Source organism: Xenopus laevis, chromosome 3L (assembly GCF_017654675.1).
Source record: "Xenopus laevis strain J_2021 chromosome 3L, Xenopus_laevis_v10.1, whole genome shotgun sequence".
Classification (NCBI taxonomy): Eukaryota; Metazoa; Chordata; class Amphibia; order Anura; family Pipidae; genus Xenopus; species Xenopus laevis.
The window spans coordinates 121,690,167-121,705,154 of NC_054375.1; the positions used below are offsets into that span (position 1 = coordinate 121,690,167).

At 40.5% G+C, this 14,988-nt stretch overlaps 1 protein-coding gene across 3 annotated transcripts in view; it reads right to left on the reverse strand.

The window, feature by feature from the left end:
- Positions 1-603: 603 nt before the first annotated feature.
- The window catches only part of adamts17.L (ADAM metallopeptidase with thrombospondin type 1 motif 17 L homeolog), a 143,391-nt gene continuing 129,006 nt past the window's right edge, over positions 604-14,988 (reverse strand). For all 3 annotated transcript variants that reach the window (XM_041586874.1, XM_041586872.1, XM_041586873.1), the window contains 4 exons: positions 13,319-13,523; positions 8,329-8,481; positions 7,430-7,607; positions 604-1,209 (listed from right to left, as the gene is read on the reverse strand). In XM_041586874.1, the coding sequence (XP_041442808.1) occupies positions 1,058-1,209; positions 7,430-7,607; positions 8,329-8,481; positions 13,319-13,523 (688 nt within the window). In that variant the 3' untranslated portion in view covers positions 604-1,057. The remainder of the gene's footprint in view (positions 1,210-7,429; positions 7,608-8,328; positions 8,482-13,318; positions 13,524-14,988) is intronic.

The window sequence follows — 14,988 nt, forward strand, 5'->3', positions numbered from 1 at the left end:
GGAAAGGGAGGGGGGTGATATCACTCCAACTTGCAGTACAGCAGTAAAGAGTGATTGAAGTTTATCAGATTACAAGTCACATGACTGGGGCAGCTGGGAAACCGACAATATGTCTAGCCCAATGTCAGATTTAGAAATTAAGTATATAAAAAAAAAATCTGTTTTCTCTTTTGAGAAATGGATTTCAGTGCAGAATTCTGCTGGAGCAGCACTATTAACTGATGCTTTTTGACAAAAAACATTTTTTCCCATGACAGTATCCCTTTAAGACTAAGCAAAGTGCTGATTATCTAGGAGTTACACGAATAAAAATCAACTCTATGGTATTCTTTGAAGTGGTCACATTTCACTGATATTTAGGAAGCTAGTTGTGGAAGTCTGGAGCAGAATACTGAGCCACACTGCGGCTGGAATGAGGATGAGATTACGTGTGAGCGAGAGAGAGAGTGTGTGTTACACCAGGGGAGTGAATTGCTTCAGACACACAAGAGGATTGATGTATTTAGATTGAGTTGGGTTGTGCCTATTGTTTATAGGAGAGACTAACACCTGTAAAATTTCTCAGGCTCTTGTGCGTCCTAACACAAAAGGCCTGTGCATATGTGCAAAACTCACTAAGCACCTTTAATATTTCTTTGGAACAGTACATCACGTCTGGCACCATTTTATAGCCAAGAGCTGCTCGGCACAGCAGATGATGTCATGCACACACAGCACTAATAAACATGACATCATTTTGCACCTCTTTCAGCTTTGGCAAACTCGTAGAAGTTTGTTTTCTCTTGCTTCATTCGCCTGAGGTTTTTGTTTGCCGTATGTAACACAATATTCCATAATCAAGTCATATGTATTTGACGTAGGTCAGCAGCCATGCGGATACCGAGAGAGGAGGAAAACGAGTGGCAGGTATAGAGGATATGTGACACTTGCTCTTTGGTTTGCCAGCATGGGCTGTTTTGGCAGCGTAGGCTTCAAAATAATGTTGTCACGTCTGTAATGATTGCTGCTGCTGCTGCACAGATTTCTTTACACTGCTGCATTCTGTGCCTCTGCATCACTAGCTCTGTGGTTGTAGCTTGTTGGCATAGAAGTCTCGGCAAGTTTGGCAGCAGCGTTGGTACCACCTCATGTCCTGGCACAGATTCTTCTCCCGGATAACTCTGCAATAAACTGTCCACTGGTCCCCTGTACATTTGTATGTAAGGGCAGCTGTGAGAGAGAGAGTGAGAGAGAGGGCAGAAGGGAGGTAAAGAAAAGAACATTACTATCAGTATAGTAAGGCAGTATTTATAGCAGAAGGAAAGCAACACGGTTTATTAAAGGAGAACTAAACCCTAAAAATGAATACGGTTAAAAATGCCATATTCTACATACTGAACTTATTGCACCAGCCAAAAGTTTTAGCTTGTCAATAGCAGCAATGATCCAGGAGTTCAAACTTGTCACAGGGGGTCACCATCTTGGAAAGTGTCTGGGACACTCACGTGATCAGTGGGCTCTGAGCAGCTGTTGAGAAGCTAAGCTTAGGGGACGTCACTAATTATCAAGCAGAAAACGAGGTTTGTTTGTAATATAAGCTGATGCTACAGGGCTGATTATTAAATTCTGATGCTAATTGCACTGATTTCTGTGCTGCCATGTAGTAATTATCTGTATTAATTATTAATCAGCCTTATATTGTGACATTTCTATTTTATGTGTATTGTATATTGTGAGTAGGGTTGTCACCTTTTCTTAAAGGTTTTACCGGCCGGTGCGGAAACAAAAGGGACAGTCCACAACACAAAAGGGGTGGAGCCATGTACCGTGACACAACGAGGGGCAGGGCCATATCACGCGATGGCAATAAGGCCGAAAAAAAGGTACATTTTGAGCGAATTGGGGTCGGCCAAGGGACATTGACAACTACATTGCCGGTAAATTTGTTAAACTGGCCCTGGCCTTGGCAGGTGTTTTGCTGGCTAGGCCAGTAAAATTCTGCCCGGGTGGCAACCCTAATTGTGAGTGGGCTCCTTAGCTCAGTAAGTGACAGCAGCACAGAGCACGTGCAGTGAATCAGCAGAAAAGAAGATGGGGAGCTACTGGGGCATCTTTGGAGACACAGATCTTTACTGCTAAAGGGTTGTGGTTGCCTTGGGCTGGTACAGAACCCCAAAACATAATGTACAACATTTTCAACCTACTTCTTTAGTTAAGCTTAGAATTTACTTAAATTCTCCATTAAAGGAAAACTATACCCCCAAAACAATGTAGGTCTCTATTAAAAGATACTGAGTAAAACAGCTCATGTGTAAAACCCTGCTTCATGTAAATGAACCATTATCATAATAATATACTTTTTTAGTAGTATGTGCCATTGGGTAATCATAAATAGAAAATTGCCATTTTAAAAAATAAGGGCCGCCCCCTGAGATCGTAAGATTCACTGTGCACACATACAAACCACATGTAAGGTCACATGAGCCAATTAACAGACAGAGTTCTGCCTTTTGCTTCCTCACTTCTTCCTGTTACAGTTAGTGTTGTAGTATTTCTGGTCAGGTGATCTCTGAGGCAGCACAGATAGAGTCACAAAATGGTGGCTCAAGGCAAGAGATGTAAAAGGGCAAGATTTATGTAAATATATATTCCAGTTTGGTAAGATTCTTTAATATGTCATTCGATTTGATATAAACTATCTGTTGCTTAAGTATTCATTTTGGGGGTATAGTTTTCCTTTAAATGCTGATGCAGAGTTTAATTTTAGGGAACCTTCGCCTTTTCCCGACATATTGTAATACATCCCAAAAAACATGCATGCTAAAGTATATGAGCCTTATATTGTGGATACTGGTCCCAAGACTCCTCTCCAGGAGGCTACAATAACGTCCCTTAATCTGAACAGTGGTGCTATTACATTGCAGGGTATTTGCCATTGTTTTTCGCTCAGAATGTATCACATTTTCTTCCCTCAAATTCAAACCTACACTAATCCCATTATTATTGCTTTATGGAAAGAATAAATAAAACCTGAAGCATTGAAGTATAAATCAAATTACCCACAGGAAGGAAAAAGGCAAAGTCCTCGCTAATCCCACCAAGGTAGTTAGTCCAGAAACGCTTCCGTTGCTAGAAACTCACCTAATATACTTTCTTATATTCATCTTTTGAAGCAGCCATTGCAATTGTGCGAGGCAAGGACTTCATTATCAAAATCTTTTTGTTTGCTGGTGTTTGCAATGGCCAAAAAGAAAATGAAAAACAGATCTAGTGGGTCTTTGCTTATGCAACACATAAAAGACACCGGCAGACCCCAAGCAGATAGAAAGCGCTGCATGTTTGGATACCATTAAAATATTTTTAGTGATACAGAACAGAAATAATTGGTAAGTTACCATGTAAAACTCTTACTACAATGCTAATAGGGCTAATAGGGCAACATCACCAATTAGTTTTGTCATGTACAGGCCTGAAAATAAAATATACTGTAATATTTATCACCTACTGTATGTTCATAAACCAAAGTTATTTTCTTGCTCACCGATTGGTTCCAGATGGTCACGTGTCCATTAGTTCCACTTCCTGGAAAGTTTTACACATTCATAAAAACTGACTTCTTTGACACATTCTATCCGAGATTAATAAATTCTTCAAATCTTTTATTTAGATTTACTGACGCGTTTTACTAGCGCTTCCTTTACTCTAAGGGCAAGGCCAGATAGATATATATATATAGATATATATATATATATGTTTTGTTTCTAAAAAATATTAGTCGGTCGTAAATACACATAAACTGCACTACCACTGAAATTAATGGAAACCTCACTATGGCAATTCTCACAGGGCGCTTTCAAGCCAAAATCTGCCAGGGGACGCCAGTATTAGCGTTTTTCAGCAGAAACAACAATACGTCAAGAAACTACCAAATCAATAGACTCTATGGGATCTGCTTGTTTGAAACCACACTTTGCATAAATACGCAGCATATTTTAAATATGGCGTCCAAATTCTTGCGAGATAAATGACGCATATAAGTTTTTACAGCGTAGTAAATTACATTGCGTATTGATGATAATTCCTGCTCCATTTTGCATGTAAATAGCTTTTCTATTTCTAGCCAGTGGAATTATGGGGAACAAGAACAATGAGTAGTGCATGTTGGGAAAAGAAACCTACGCGCTGAAAAACGCATGTTGACATTGCGTGTGGCTTCAGTGGCGTATTTACGCTCGACCGTGAGTTTTTAAAAATCGCAACGTAAAACACCACGTGTGACCTTGCCCTAATGAGGTGCCAGGAAATGGGTCACGAAACGTGTCAGTAGTTGTTGGATGCACTGGGCCAATGCCGTTTTTGTGAATGTGTAATATGTTCATAAACCAAACCATAAAGTGAAATCCCCAGGGCAAAAAGTCCCAGAGATGGTGCTGCTGCAGTAGGCCACTAAATGGTGTATCACTTTAACACGTTTTCCTTTCTTCAAACCCAAAACTCTCTCTTCTCTGATCCTTTCAGCGTTAAACATGAAGAACATGTAGAGGTTCAGAGAAGGACAAACTTATGAACCTTGTGAGGTTTTAGGACTTGTTACTGCGAATCATTCACTGGCCCAATAAAAGGTATTCGATTACCGGCACTTATACATCTGCTAATGTAAAAAAAAAGGTGTTTTTATGTACTGTGAGCTGAAGTCGCACACTGTATTGTAAGCACGGTGCAACTAGAAATCTATAAAGAGCCAAACATATATTCCTGTGATTCTATTCCCCATGTAATGCTTGATATCATTTGATTCCATTTTGCAGCTGCTGCTTGACAAGGAGCCCACCAATATCTACACACAGTTGTAGCTGCAGGTCAGTCCCCCTATTCTTTTTTTTTTTTTTACAAATAACTTTTCTCCTATAAAAGGCATAGCCTCAAATAAATAACAGAAGAATGTGTAACTTTCCACATGTGCTCCCAGATCATTCCTACTGTAAATTGAAAAGGACTGAGCCGCATAAAGAAATCTTTGGATCCCCATTTATCTCTTTACCCTTTGATAACGATCCCTTTGCCCCTGATTATCACCAGCTTTATACTGATGTAGCAATAGGATCACCTGGGCCACATTGCTTTCATCTCCTACAGGAAACAAATGGACAAATCTTTTCCCTGGTCCAATTTGTTCTTCGTTCCTTATATAAAGGCAATCGTTTATCTTCTAATGTAAACAACATATGCACATTAGAAGTCACTGAGGAGGCCTTGATATAACATTATATAATACACAACCATACCTCCCAACTGTCCCTTTTTCGGAGGGACAGTCCCTCTTTTGACAGCTCAACCCGCAGTCCCTCATTTGTACTGGAAAGTCCCTATTTTCTCTGCACTGAACAGCCAGAAAAAGAAACAATGTTTCTCACTTAATTGGCTTTCAGAGAGCCCAGAACAACTAACAGGTGCAAATAAGATACTTTGTAACAATTTTGAGACACAAAAAAACTGTTTAGATAAGGAGAAATATTTTCAAACTTTCATAACCTGCCAAATTATGTAAAATGAACATGGTAATTAGGGGGTGTGTTCACAGAAATGGGCGTGGTCAAAAACATTCGCTGTTCTACGTGCGAAAACATTTTTTGTCCCTCTTTTTGTTTCCAAAATGTTGGGAGGTATGTACACAAGTCCCAGTGTGTTATGTGATATCTCCAATCATCATGCGAATGTGTTTAACCATATGCAGTATCAGTGGAGTATTGAGAAGGCTCATGGCATCTATACTGACAATGTTTTGTGTTGAAGATGTGGGAGATAAAACTGAATGTTGTATAATGGTAACTATTGAGTTGATTTTTGGAAATCTAAAAAAAAAAAAAACCACTAACTTTGTCAAAGATTTAGACATATTTAGAGAGCAAAGAGCACCACAGGATATCATTTTGTAACTCATAATGTATATTACCCAAGTTGAACAAAAGTCGCACCAGAAACAAAAAAATAAAGCCTGGCAAAAAAAAATGTCACAAAGCATTCACCGTGGTGCCCCTCCACACCAATATTATATTAATTTTTAATAATGGTGTGCAGGCAGCTCAATGCAAATCCTTTCAGGCAGCCAACCACATCTATTCCATTCTTTTCTCCTAGTTCTGAACACTCAGCTTTGGCTCCTACTTCTCCTGCATGGGTGCTATTCTCATATGTAACACTAGGTGGAGCATCTTTAACAATGCAGATGATTTCTATGGTTTGTAGCTATGGGTTATTTCTGTGGTTTCAATATCATTTTTAACTCCAAGCTACTACCTGTAATTTGTCATCATCCCTATCACGAGTTCATGTAGATAGCTCTGTAATATTATGTCATATGGGGTGGGGGCCTCCAAGAACATCCTATAATTCAAACCAAACGCCACACATCACGTATAATAAGAGCAACACCCCAGGGTTTAATGTGGGTATTGTATATAAAATGGCTAATAATGCTTTAAATAAACAACGTCTTATCACACTAGTCTGAGGTTTGGCTCCTATTATTAGATCTTAAAGGCTATATAGAGAGAGAAAACCTTCAACATACAAGCAAATGCAGAGTCTAAAATGGAGCAGTTTTTCAAAAGTATATTTTAGCTGGCAGAGAAACACTTTAAATCATCCATGCCACTTACTATTCATGTACATTAAAACTGACAGATTCTCATCCCAAAAACAGACTTTTGAGCAATTTGGTAACCACCTATACTAGCAGTATTTGTCATTAAGGCTGAATGACCAACAAAAAGTCGTACCTTGTCCTGTCACCTCTCCTTGTAGATTAGCCACAGCACATTTCATATCAGAAGCCATGAAATCACTGGTTTTCCTTGACAGAAGCATCAGCCAATCCCCATGGGTTCTGTAGCCCTTGCAGTGATCCCCAACCAATAGCTCATGAGTAACATGTTGCTCTCCAACCCCTTGGATGTTGCTCCCAGTGGCCTCAAAGCAGGAGCTTATTTTTGAATTCCAGCCTTGGAGGCAAGTTTTGGTTGTATAAAAAACAGGTGCACTGCCAAACAGAGCCACAATGTAGGTTGACAATCCACATAGGGGCTACTAAATGGCCAATCAAAGCACTTATTTGGCACCCCAAGAACATTTTTCATGCTGGTGTTACTCCCCAACCCCTTTTACTTCTGAATGTCGCTCATGGTTTCAAAAGGTTGGGGATCCCTGCCTTAGGGCAACGGGAGGTGGGGTTCTGTTGCCCACAGAAAGTCACAATCCAGTTAGGTGCAATCAGGTCAGGCAGCTGAATTCTTCAGGTAGAGCTGTTATCTTGTAACCTGCTCAATGGCAGCACAAGTCACAAGCTTTCATTATCACTCCCTGTTTTTATTTACATACTGGTAAAATGTGGCCTAGCCAGGGCTAACTTTGATGGTGGGATGCCCCATATGTATTAGTGATAAATACTAACCCAGCCTTGGAGAGGTGATGGTGTTGGAGTTGACTTTTTCATTGCAAGCCTCTTGATGACACTGTCTGTAAGCAACGGGCTTGGAACCGACGGAGCATTCATTGCCATGCCGACCTGTCACCTTATGCATACATTGCACCACTCTAGACTGGAGACCTTTCCCACACGTAGAAGAGCACTGTTAGAAAAAAAATCTGATTACACTTAAATCGGTGTCTGATCTGAAAATTACAGGACTATTTAATTAATATTAAATTAATGCAGTTAATATTCAGTTCAAGTACAGTGTAATTCAACAACACAGAGGGAATTACCATTGTGAAACATGTACATTCATTTAGTAGAACACGGCATTGTCCTCCTAGGGACAGGTGAACTGCCAGTTTAAATAAATAATTTCCATCCTGCACTGCTGATCTGATCCCCAAGCCTTTGTAGTTTGTTCAATATTCAATAAAAGTATGTATACCCAGAAATAAAGCTGCACATACATGGTCAGTGTTGAGCCAAACCAGGCTAATTGTTTGACTTACTGACCAATGATCAAACCATAAGGAGACCCTGTGCAGATCCTCAGGAGAGGCCATCATTTACATCTACATCGAGGAGGCCATCATTTTGCCCCATACACTTGTAAGCTGTTGAGCTGGCTGTCAATATCAGGTCATGAATGGCCAACTAAAACTAATTTCTTTATGAGTATAAAACTAAAAAAAAAAAAACACACACAGTTGAGGTTTTTGAGGAGCCAATCTTTTGTCAATACATACATTTAAATGTTTGACTAATTAGTACACTCAGTTTTTGTTTTTTTTCTCATTAATAAACCTCTGTGTCAACATTTTAGGTTTTTTCAAGGTGAGATAATGTTTGATAAGAAAGGCAAAGAAAGTATCTACCTTAGACCAATCCCCTGTTTTCCACTCATAGCAGCCTGTATAATCCTCACATTCTTCTTCAGCCCGTGGCCTTGTGGCTGAATCACATTTCCCCTTTGAATTGGTGCAGGATATCCTCCTCTTCTTGGTGCCCCTACCACAGTCAGAGGAACACTGAAACACAAGAATAGTGCCATTGGCTCAATACATCTGGTCAATGATCAATAAAGCACCTCTATACTCTTCTGTCTCTGTTGTCATGCCCCAGGCCCTACCCTGTAGTGTGTGCATATACATCTGGCCAGATGATATCAGTACAGACAGAGTCTACTCAAGCCTACTAGCTTCTGAAGTGGCGGCTGTTATACTTTATTGCCCCACTATACTCTGTCTTACACACTTTTTAAAGGAGAACAAAACCCTACCCATCCTCATACTCTCCTTTACCCCCCTCCATGCTCCCTCCCTCCAAGAGCTATTCTGCTCAGAAGTTTCCCTGCAATAAATTTAGAGTTGCGCAGTGGAGTTCAAAGGAACCATCTTCTGATCCTCTACTGTCAGTTGCCTCCACAGATCTTGCGGAAGCATGCACAGTAGAAGCCAATTCAGGACATAGATTGAACTGCGCATGCTCCTTCAAGATCCACTATAAAGCTGGTCATAGATGCAAAGATCCTATCGTAAAAATCCCAACCTGCCACTGAATGGTTAGTGGCAGGTCAGGAGATGGGTAAGTCTGATCATTCAAGGATTCGAACAATTGGATCTTTGCATCTATGGCCAGATTTACAGAAGAAGATCAGAAGACGGAAAGATGGCCCTTCGCTGCACAACTCCTGAAAAGAATAGATGCTGCGGGGAGGAAGCTTGGAGGGGTTTGGTCGAGTGCGTAAAAAATATCTTTTAAAACGGGAGTACAATAATGATTGATCTGTGCACAACCAAATCAGTTGCTTAAAAGGAATATTGCCTACTATGTATTTTACTTCTTGGGTTTGGATATTTGAGAATAACAGAGTTGTTGCTGATGATAGATGATGATGTTCCATAGATGATACAGTTTCTGTGTTCCAGAGGATGCCCATTTTGGATGCAGTGCTGTATTCAGACTAATGCACAACTATACACTGTATTCCAGGTGCACCTGGTTTCTGCACTGACAATGGGCTCACTGGAGACAAATCTTCTTTGTAGGGGAGCCAGAAACAGAACCCTTCAGCTTTCTGTCTTTCAGATGCTGTTCTTGAAGCGATTTTCTGCAGCAGTTCTTTTGATCATAATACAGAGTCTTTGGTTACATTTACTACTGTATGAATTGAAATGGACCCGATTCTGGAAAGCAGTCATTTTCCTGCAAATCAGTGCCACATGCTGCAAAAAGCTCTGCTTCCTTTCAACTATACAAGAATTCCTCAGCAAACCTGTGCCTGTCAATCACATGCATGGTGGGCTTCCTGGATCTCTGGGTGCTGCTAGGGGGTTTCTAAGCTGCACCTGAAGTGGGGCAAATTAGCCTGTCAGGGAAATACACAACCAATGACCTCACCACTTGGGAAGAAAATGTCGGCACTTGGGGCAGTTTGGGGACTAAATCTAATTACAAATAACAGTCTCACTAAATGCAGTGACAAATATTTACATTAGAAGTCCCATATAGAATCCTCTGCTATATGTTTCGATCCTAATGCATTCATGCTGTTCTATTAATATTCCTATAACAGTAGGCAACAGGGCTCATTGACAAACACAATTCCAAAAACAGAAACAAAATACAATTTACAAAGGTATTTGTGAATTTATAATTTATTTATATAGCACTGAGGTATTCAATTACTCATTCTCAGTGGAGCTGTCAAAAAAATTCTGGAAGGGTAATTAAAGATCAATTAAATAGTACACAAAGAAATCAGATTGTAAGCTCCATTAGGACAGACATCCATGTATGCTCTACTTCAGTCCTGAAAGTGTTTTGTTCTACTCCATTCCTGAAAGTGCCTCGCAATGCTTCAGTCCACAAAGCGTCTTGCTCTGCTGCAGTCCTGAGAACAGACCTGATTCTTCTCTGCATAGTTCTAATCTAGAATAGTCCTAGTCTTTTGCCCATCTGAAATCTGGACATCCAGTCTATCTGTTCCTGCACATGAAAGTCAGGTCTTTCCCTTAAAGGAACAGTAACATCAAAAAATAAAAGTGTTTTAAAGTAATTAAAATATAATGCAGTGTTGCCCTGCATTGGTAAAACTGCTGTGTTTGCTTAAGAAACACTACTATAGTTTATGTAAATAAGCTGCTGTGTAGCATCCAGTCCCAAAAGGAGCATGGTGCTATCCATCACACACTTCCCTTAACCATAACAGCCACAATCCAACCAAGCACATGGAGTTGGTTGTTGTATTACAACTTTCATCAAAATTAAAAAACTTGAATGGCTGTGAACCATCATTTCCCACATGCTGTAACAGGCAAGGCTGAACAACAACTGAATGGCTTGAGGTCTATGACACAGTCTTTTTTTTATTTCTTCTTTGAGCGACTCCTGCATCAATCTACCCAGCAGCCTATTTGTAATATATTTGCAGAACTCTGCTAGTTAATTCCATTTGATGTATTAGCATTTAACAGTGTCAAGCTGGGTTTCTGTAAGAACTAAATGTAAAAGTGTAAACCAGATGCCAGAGGCAGAGTAGAATAAAAATGGATCTTTACTCCTAACACCAGTAGCATATGTTGCTTTCTGGGTCAGTAATTTACAATGTGCAGTATTTTACAATTCAGAAAACTGATTTTTGGCATCCTTCTAAACTTTGTTGCATTCTTTCTTATTTCAGACTATAAATATGACAGTGGACCTCTGATTCCCCTCCAGAGCAAACACAAAAATGACCACACTTATCTGGCACATCATGTAAATGTAATACTGTGCCAGACACACACTGGGGAGCCATGTACTTCATCCAGCAGAGTTTAGATGCTGCACACACAGTATCACTCCTGCAGCCATTCCAGCCGCGCTGGGACAAAGTGTTCTGGTGCCCAAGGCTGCAGTGACCAGGACAATCTATTCTGGAGTAGGGGCTGCATTGGCAGCAACACTGGGCCCACCCTACTTCATTAGCCATGATATCACTTCCATACCCTACATCCATATTGGCTACTCCCTGTTACATGCACTGGCAAGATCATACAGCTGCTACGTAGCTCTGTCCAAAGTGTAATGGGACCTCACTGCCTAAAGCAAATTCATTTTACTAGTAGCTAATCCTGATACAGGTATAGGATCCTTTATCCAGAAAGCTATGAATTATGGGAAGGCCATCTCTTGTAGACTCCATTTTAATCAAACAATTGAAAATCCTTTTTCCTCTGTAATAATAAAACAGTACCTTGTATTTGATCCCAACTAAAGGCCCCCATACACGGGCCAGTTGTCGATCGGCTGGGCTTAAAAATCCCGTCGGATCGAGCACTGCATCGGTTGGTTGATTTGGTCCTTGAACCGCCTGCCCGTTTTCTCTTCGTTGTGATCCCTATTGTTGGGCCCTATGGCCAACGATTGGATCAGCCCGATATCGCTCAACTGAAGGTGACGTAGCAAAACGAGTGGATCTCCATATGTATGGCCAGCTTAAGATGCAATTTATCCTTACTGGAGACAAAACAGTCTTATTGGGTATAATAAATGTTTAAATGATTTTTTAGTAGACAAAGTATGGAGATCCAAATTACGTAAAGATCCATTTTATTCATAAAAGCTGAGGTCCCGAGTATTCTGGAAAACAGGTCGCATACCTGGAATAGAGATTTTTTTCCTGAAATAAATGGCATCTGTCTGTCAGTGTGCACACAGGATGTTTTTCTGCCACAAACGGCACACACCCATATTCTGTGGGAAATGTACCCTGTGTGTGTAGAGACAGGTGCCATCCATCTCAGTTACTACACCTGTGGCTGCAGAAGGCTGTATTGCAGTTTTCTGGGAAAGTAGTGCATTTCCTTTCTGAGAAAGTATTATTATGCTTCCCATGTGATACACACACAAGGTGGAAAATGTAGCTGCAGGCAATGAGGCTGTTCAGTTGCGCTACACCCTCCAGTAGGCTTATTGTTGTACAGACTCCCGCCTCACCACTCCTGGCCAGTATCGGACTGGGATGCCAAGGGCCCACCAGAAAACCTTAGACCATGGACCCACTTTCCAAACTATTATTCCTCCTCTCCTCACTCAACCTCTTTATTCACCTAGTCTTTTATATCTACTTACTCTATTCTTCCATCATTAAGCATTTTTTTCCCATAAAGAAAAAGGGAATGACCATGAAATAGGCCAAATGGTTAGAAGCAAGAGGCCCGCTGAAGTCTGGGCCCACTGGGAGTTTTCCTGGTATCCCGGTGGGCCTGTCCGACACTGCTCCTGGCTATGTGATACGGTGGTTGTCAGGCACTATCATGTGGTTTCAATTTAAGCTGATTCACTACACAAATATTCCTCATATAGTGATGTGTCAGGGCAAAACTGGTGAAATTAGAAATGTGGCAACTGAAAGTGATTTGGTGTGCTCCTGTCCTGAAAGTGACTTGGTCTGCTCCCGTCTTAAAGGAACAGTTCAGCGTAAAAATAAAAACTGTCTAAATAGATAGGCTGTGCAAATTAAAAAAATGTTTTAATTTAGTTAGCTAGCCAAAAATGTAATGTATAAAGGCAGGAGTGAACACAACTCGGTCTGTCGGCAGCTTTTATCGGCCCTATATGGGGGCCTTTAGAAATTTGTGTTTGCACAACACATTAGTGCACAAGTCAGCACTTGGATTGGGGGTATTCTAAGAACTCTAGTATAAGAAGGAGCTTTGACTTTACATGAGTAAATGTTTTAATCATTGATCCTGTATATTTGTATTAATATTTGTATTAATATGAATTAATAAAATGATTAATATTAATAAAGGTTCACCCCTTTATTACAACAACCCACAAACGGAACTTTTATTTGGAGTGAAGGGTCTTCCTTCTTACCTTTGACCATTCTGAAGCTTCCCAAATAGACAGGCAGTCTCGTCCTTCACAGATCTGTCTTGTTGCAGGCTTGGGACCCAGGCAGTAAAAATCTTGAGTGTTGACAAAGGTCCCATTCTGGAGCTGGTATACACAGGCCACCTCCCTTAGCTGGGAGCCTCGGTCACATGTAGAAGAACACTGGTTCCACATTCCAGTCACCCATCTGTGGATTAATCAGAAGATCCCTGGTGAAAACAACAGTCACTACCCTGAATGATGTCTGGATTGTAAGGTATTGTTGTGTGCAATAGGTATGATAGCTGTGTATATATATATATATATATATATATATGCTTTCTACACAAGTTTCATTTCTGTCTGGCTATTTTAGTAATCCCAGTCAGCCTATTACTATGTTACAAGAAAACCTTGCACTAATCACTTGTGTGCTTTGAATTTAGCAATTCTTATTGGTGTTAATTTAGACAGATGTTAATGAACTATTTTCGGTAGGTGCAGGGGGGCCCACGTCTCACAGACGAGAAATAAATGAAGAGTTCAGAGTTATGATAAACTACAATGTTTTATTTGACTCCATGTTTGTGGGGGGAAAAAAGTTAATTTACAACACTCTTTAGTATCCATAGCAACCAACCAGTGATTAGCATATCAACCATTTGCAGGTAGAGGAAGGCCAAGGCAGCAGTGGAAATGTTATGTACAGACAGAGAGCAGCACATTTATGAACTTCCATTTCTGTTTTCCATAAAGGGACACAGGATTTGTTCTACGGCCACTGGGGACCTGTGAATCTATCCAGATGCCTTATAACTAATTTCATGCTAGAATAAATACATTTCCACATTTCTTGTGTGGGGGGTGGGGTGGTATGAGAATAAAAGGAAGCAGGAGATGTCAGTGGGGGATTTACAGTAAAGTCCTCCCTGGCTCCAAAAGTCCCATAAGTTCCAGAGTACAAATACAGATATTACACCATTGTGGACTAAGAGAGTTGACAATGGGGATGTCCAACGTGAAGGCCCCCAGCATTGCATCAAACAGCGTCTTACTGTAGGAGGCCTGAGTTCCATTCCCAGAGCAGCAGTTACATTCAGGCAGAATGTGGGGCAACATAATAACAGAAACACTTGGAGCTGCTCAACCTCCAGCTTTGTAGCTGATGTAAATATAGCACTGACAACAACATTCAGAGGGTATGGGTAGTACTCATTTATATAGAAAATTGGTCTCCATTAATGTTATTTTACTCCAGCCGGAGGACTGCTAAAGACTCGCCTAATTTTACATCCATTACTGTCCTTGGCCATTGAGTTTCTGACTGATATCTTTCCAGCCGCACACTATGAGCCATCGGTAAAGCCATAAGTCTAAACACAAATCCTTCATCCCTGTTACACTTACAACCCCTGACTTAATGTCTATCTATTATGGTTAGCAGCACGTGGGCACATGTCCCAGCGCAAAGCTTTTTTTATTAAATGTTTCATCTATCCTGACCACCAACTTTTATTTGTAGCCTTGGGCATCAACAGTCATAGGCACCTGCTGTTCTTTGGAAACCATAAAATAGTTTGTGCAATAAAACATCTATATTGTACCATTTGTGTCTCATCTATTCCGTTTCTTCTAGTGCCTCTTCTAACAGTTACCCCAAAACGGACATCTAG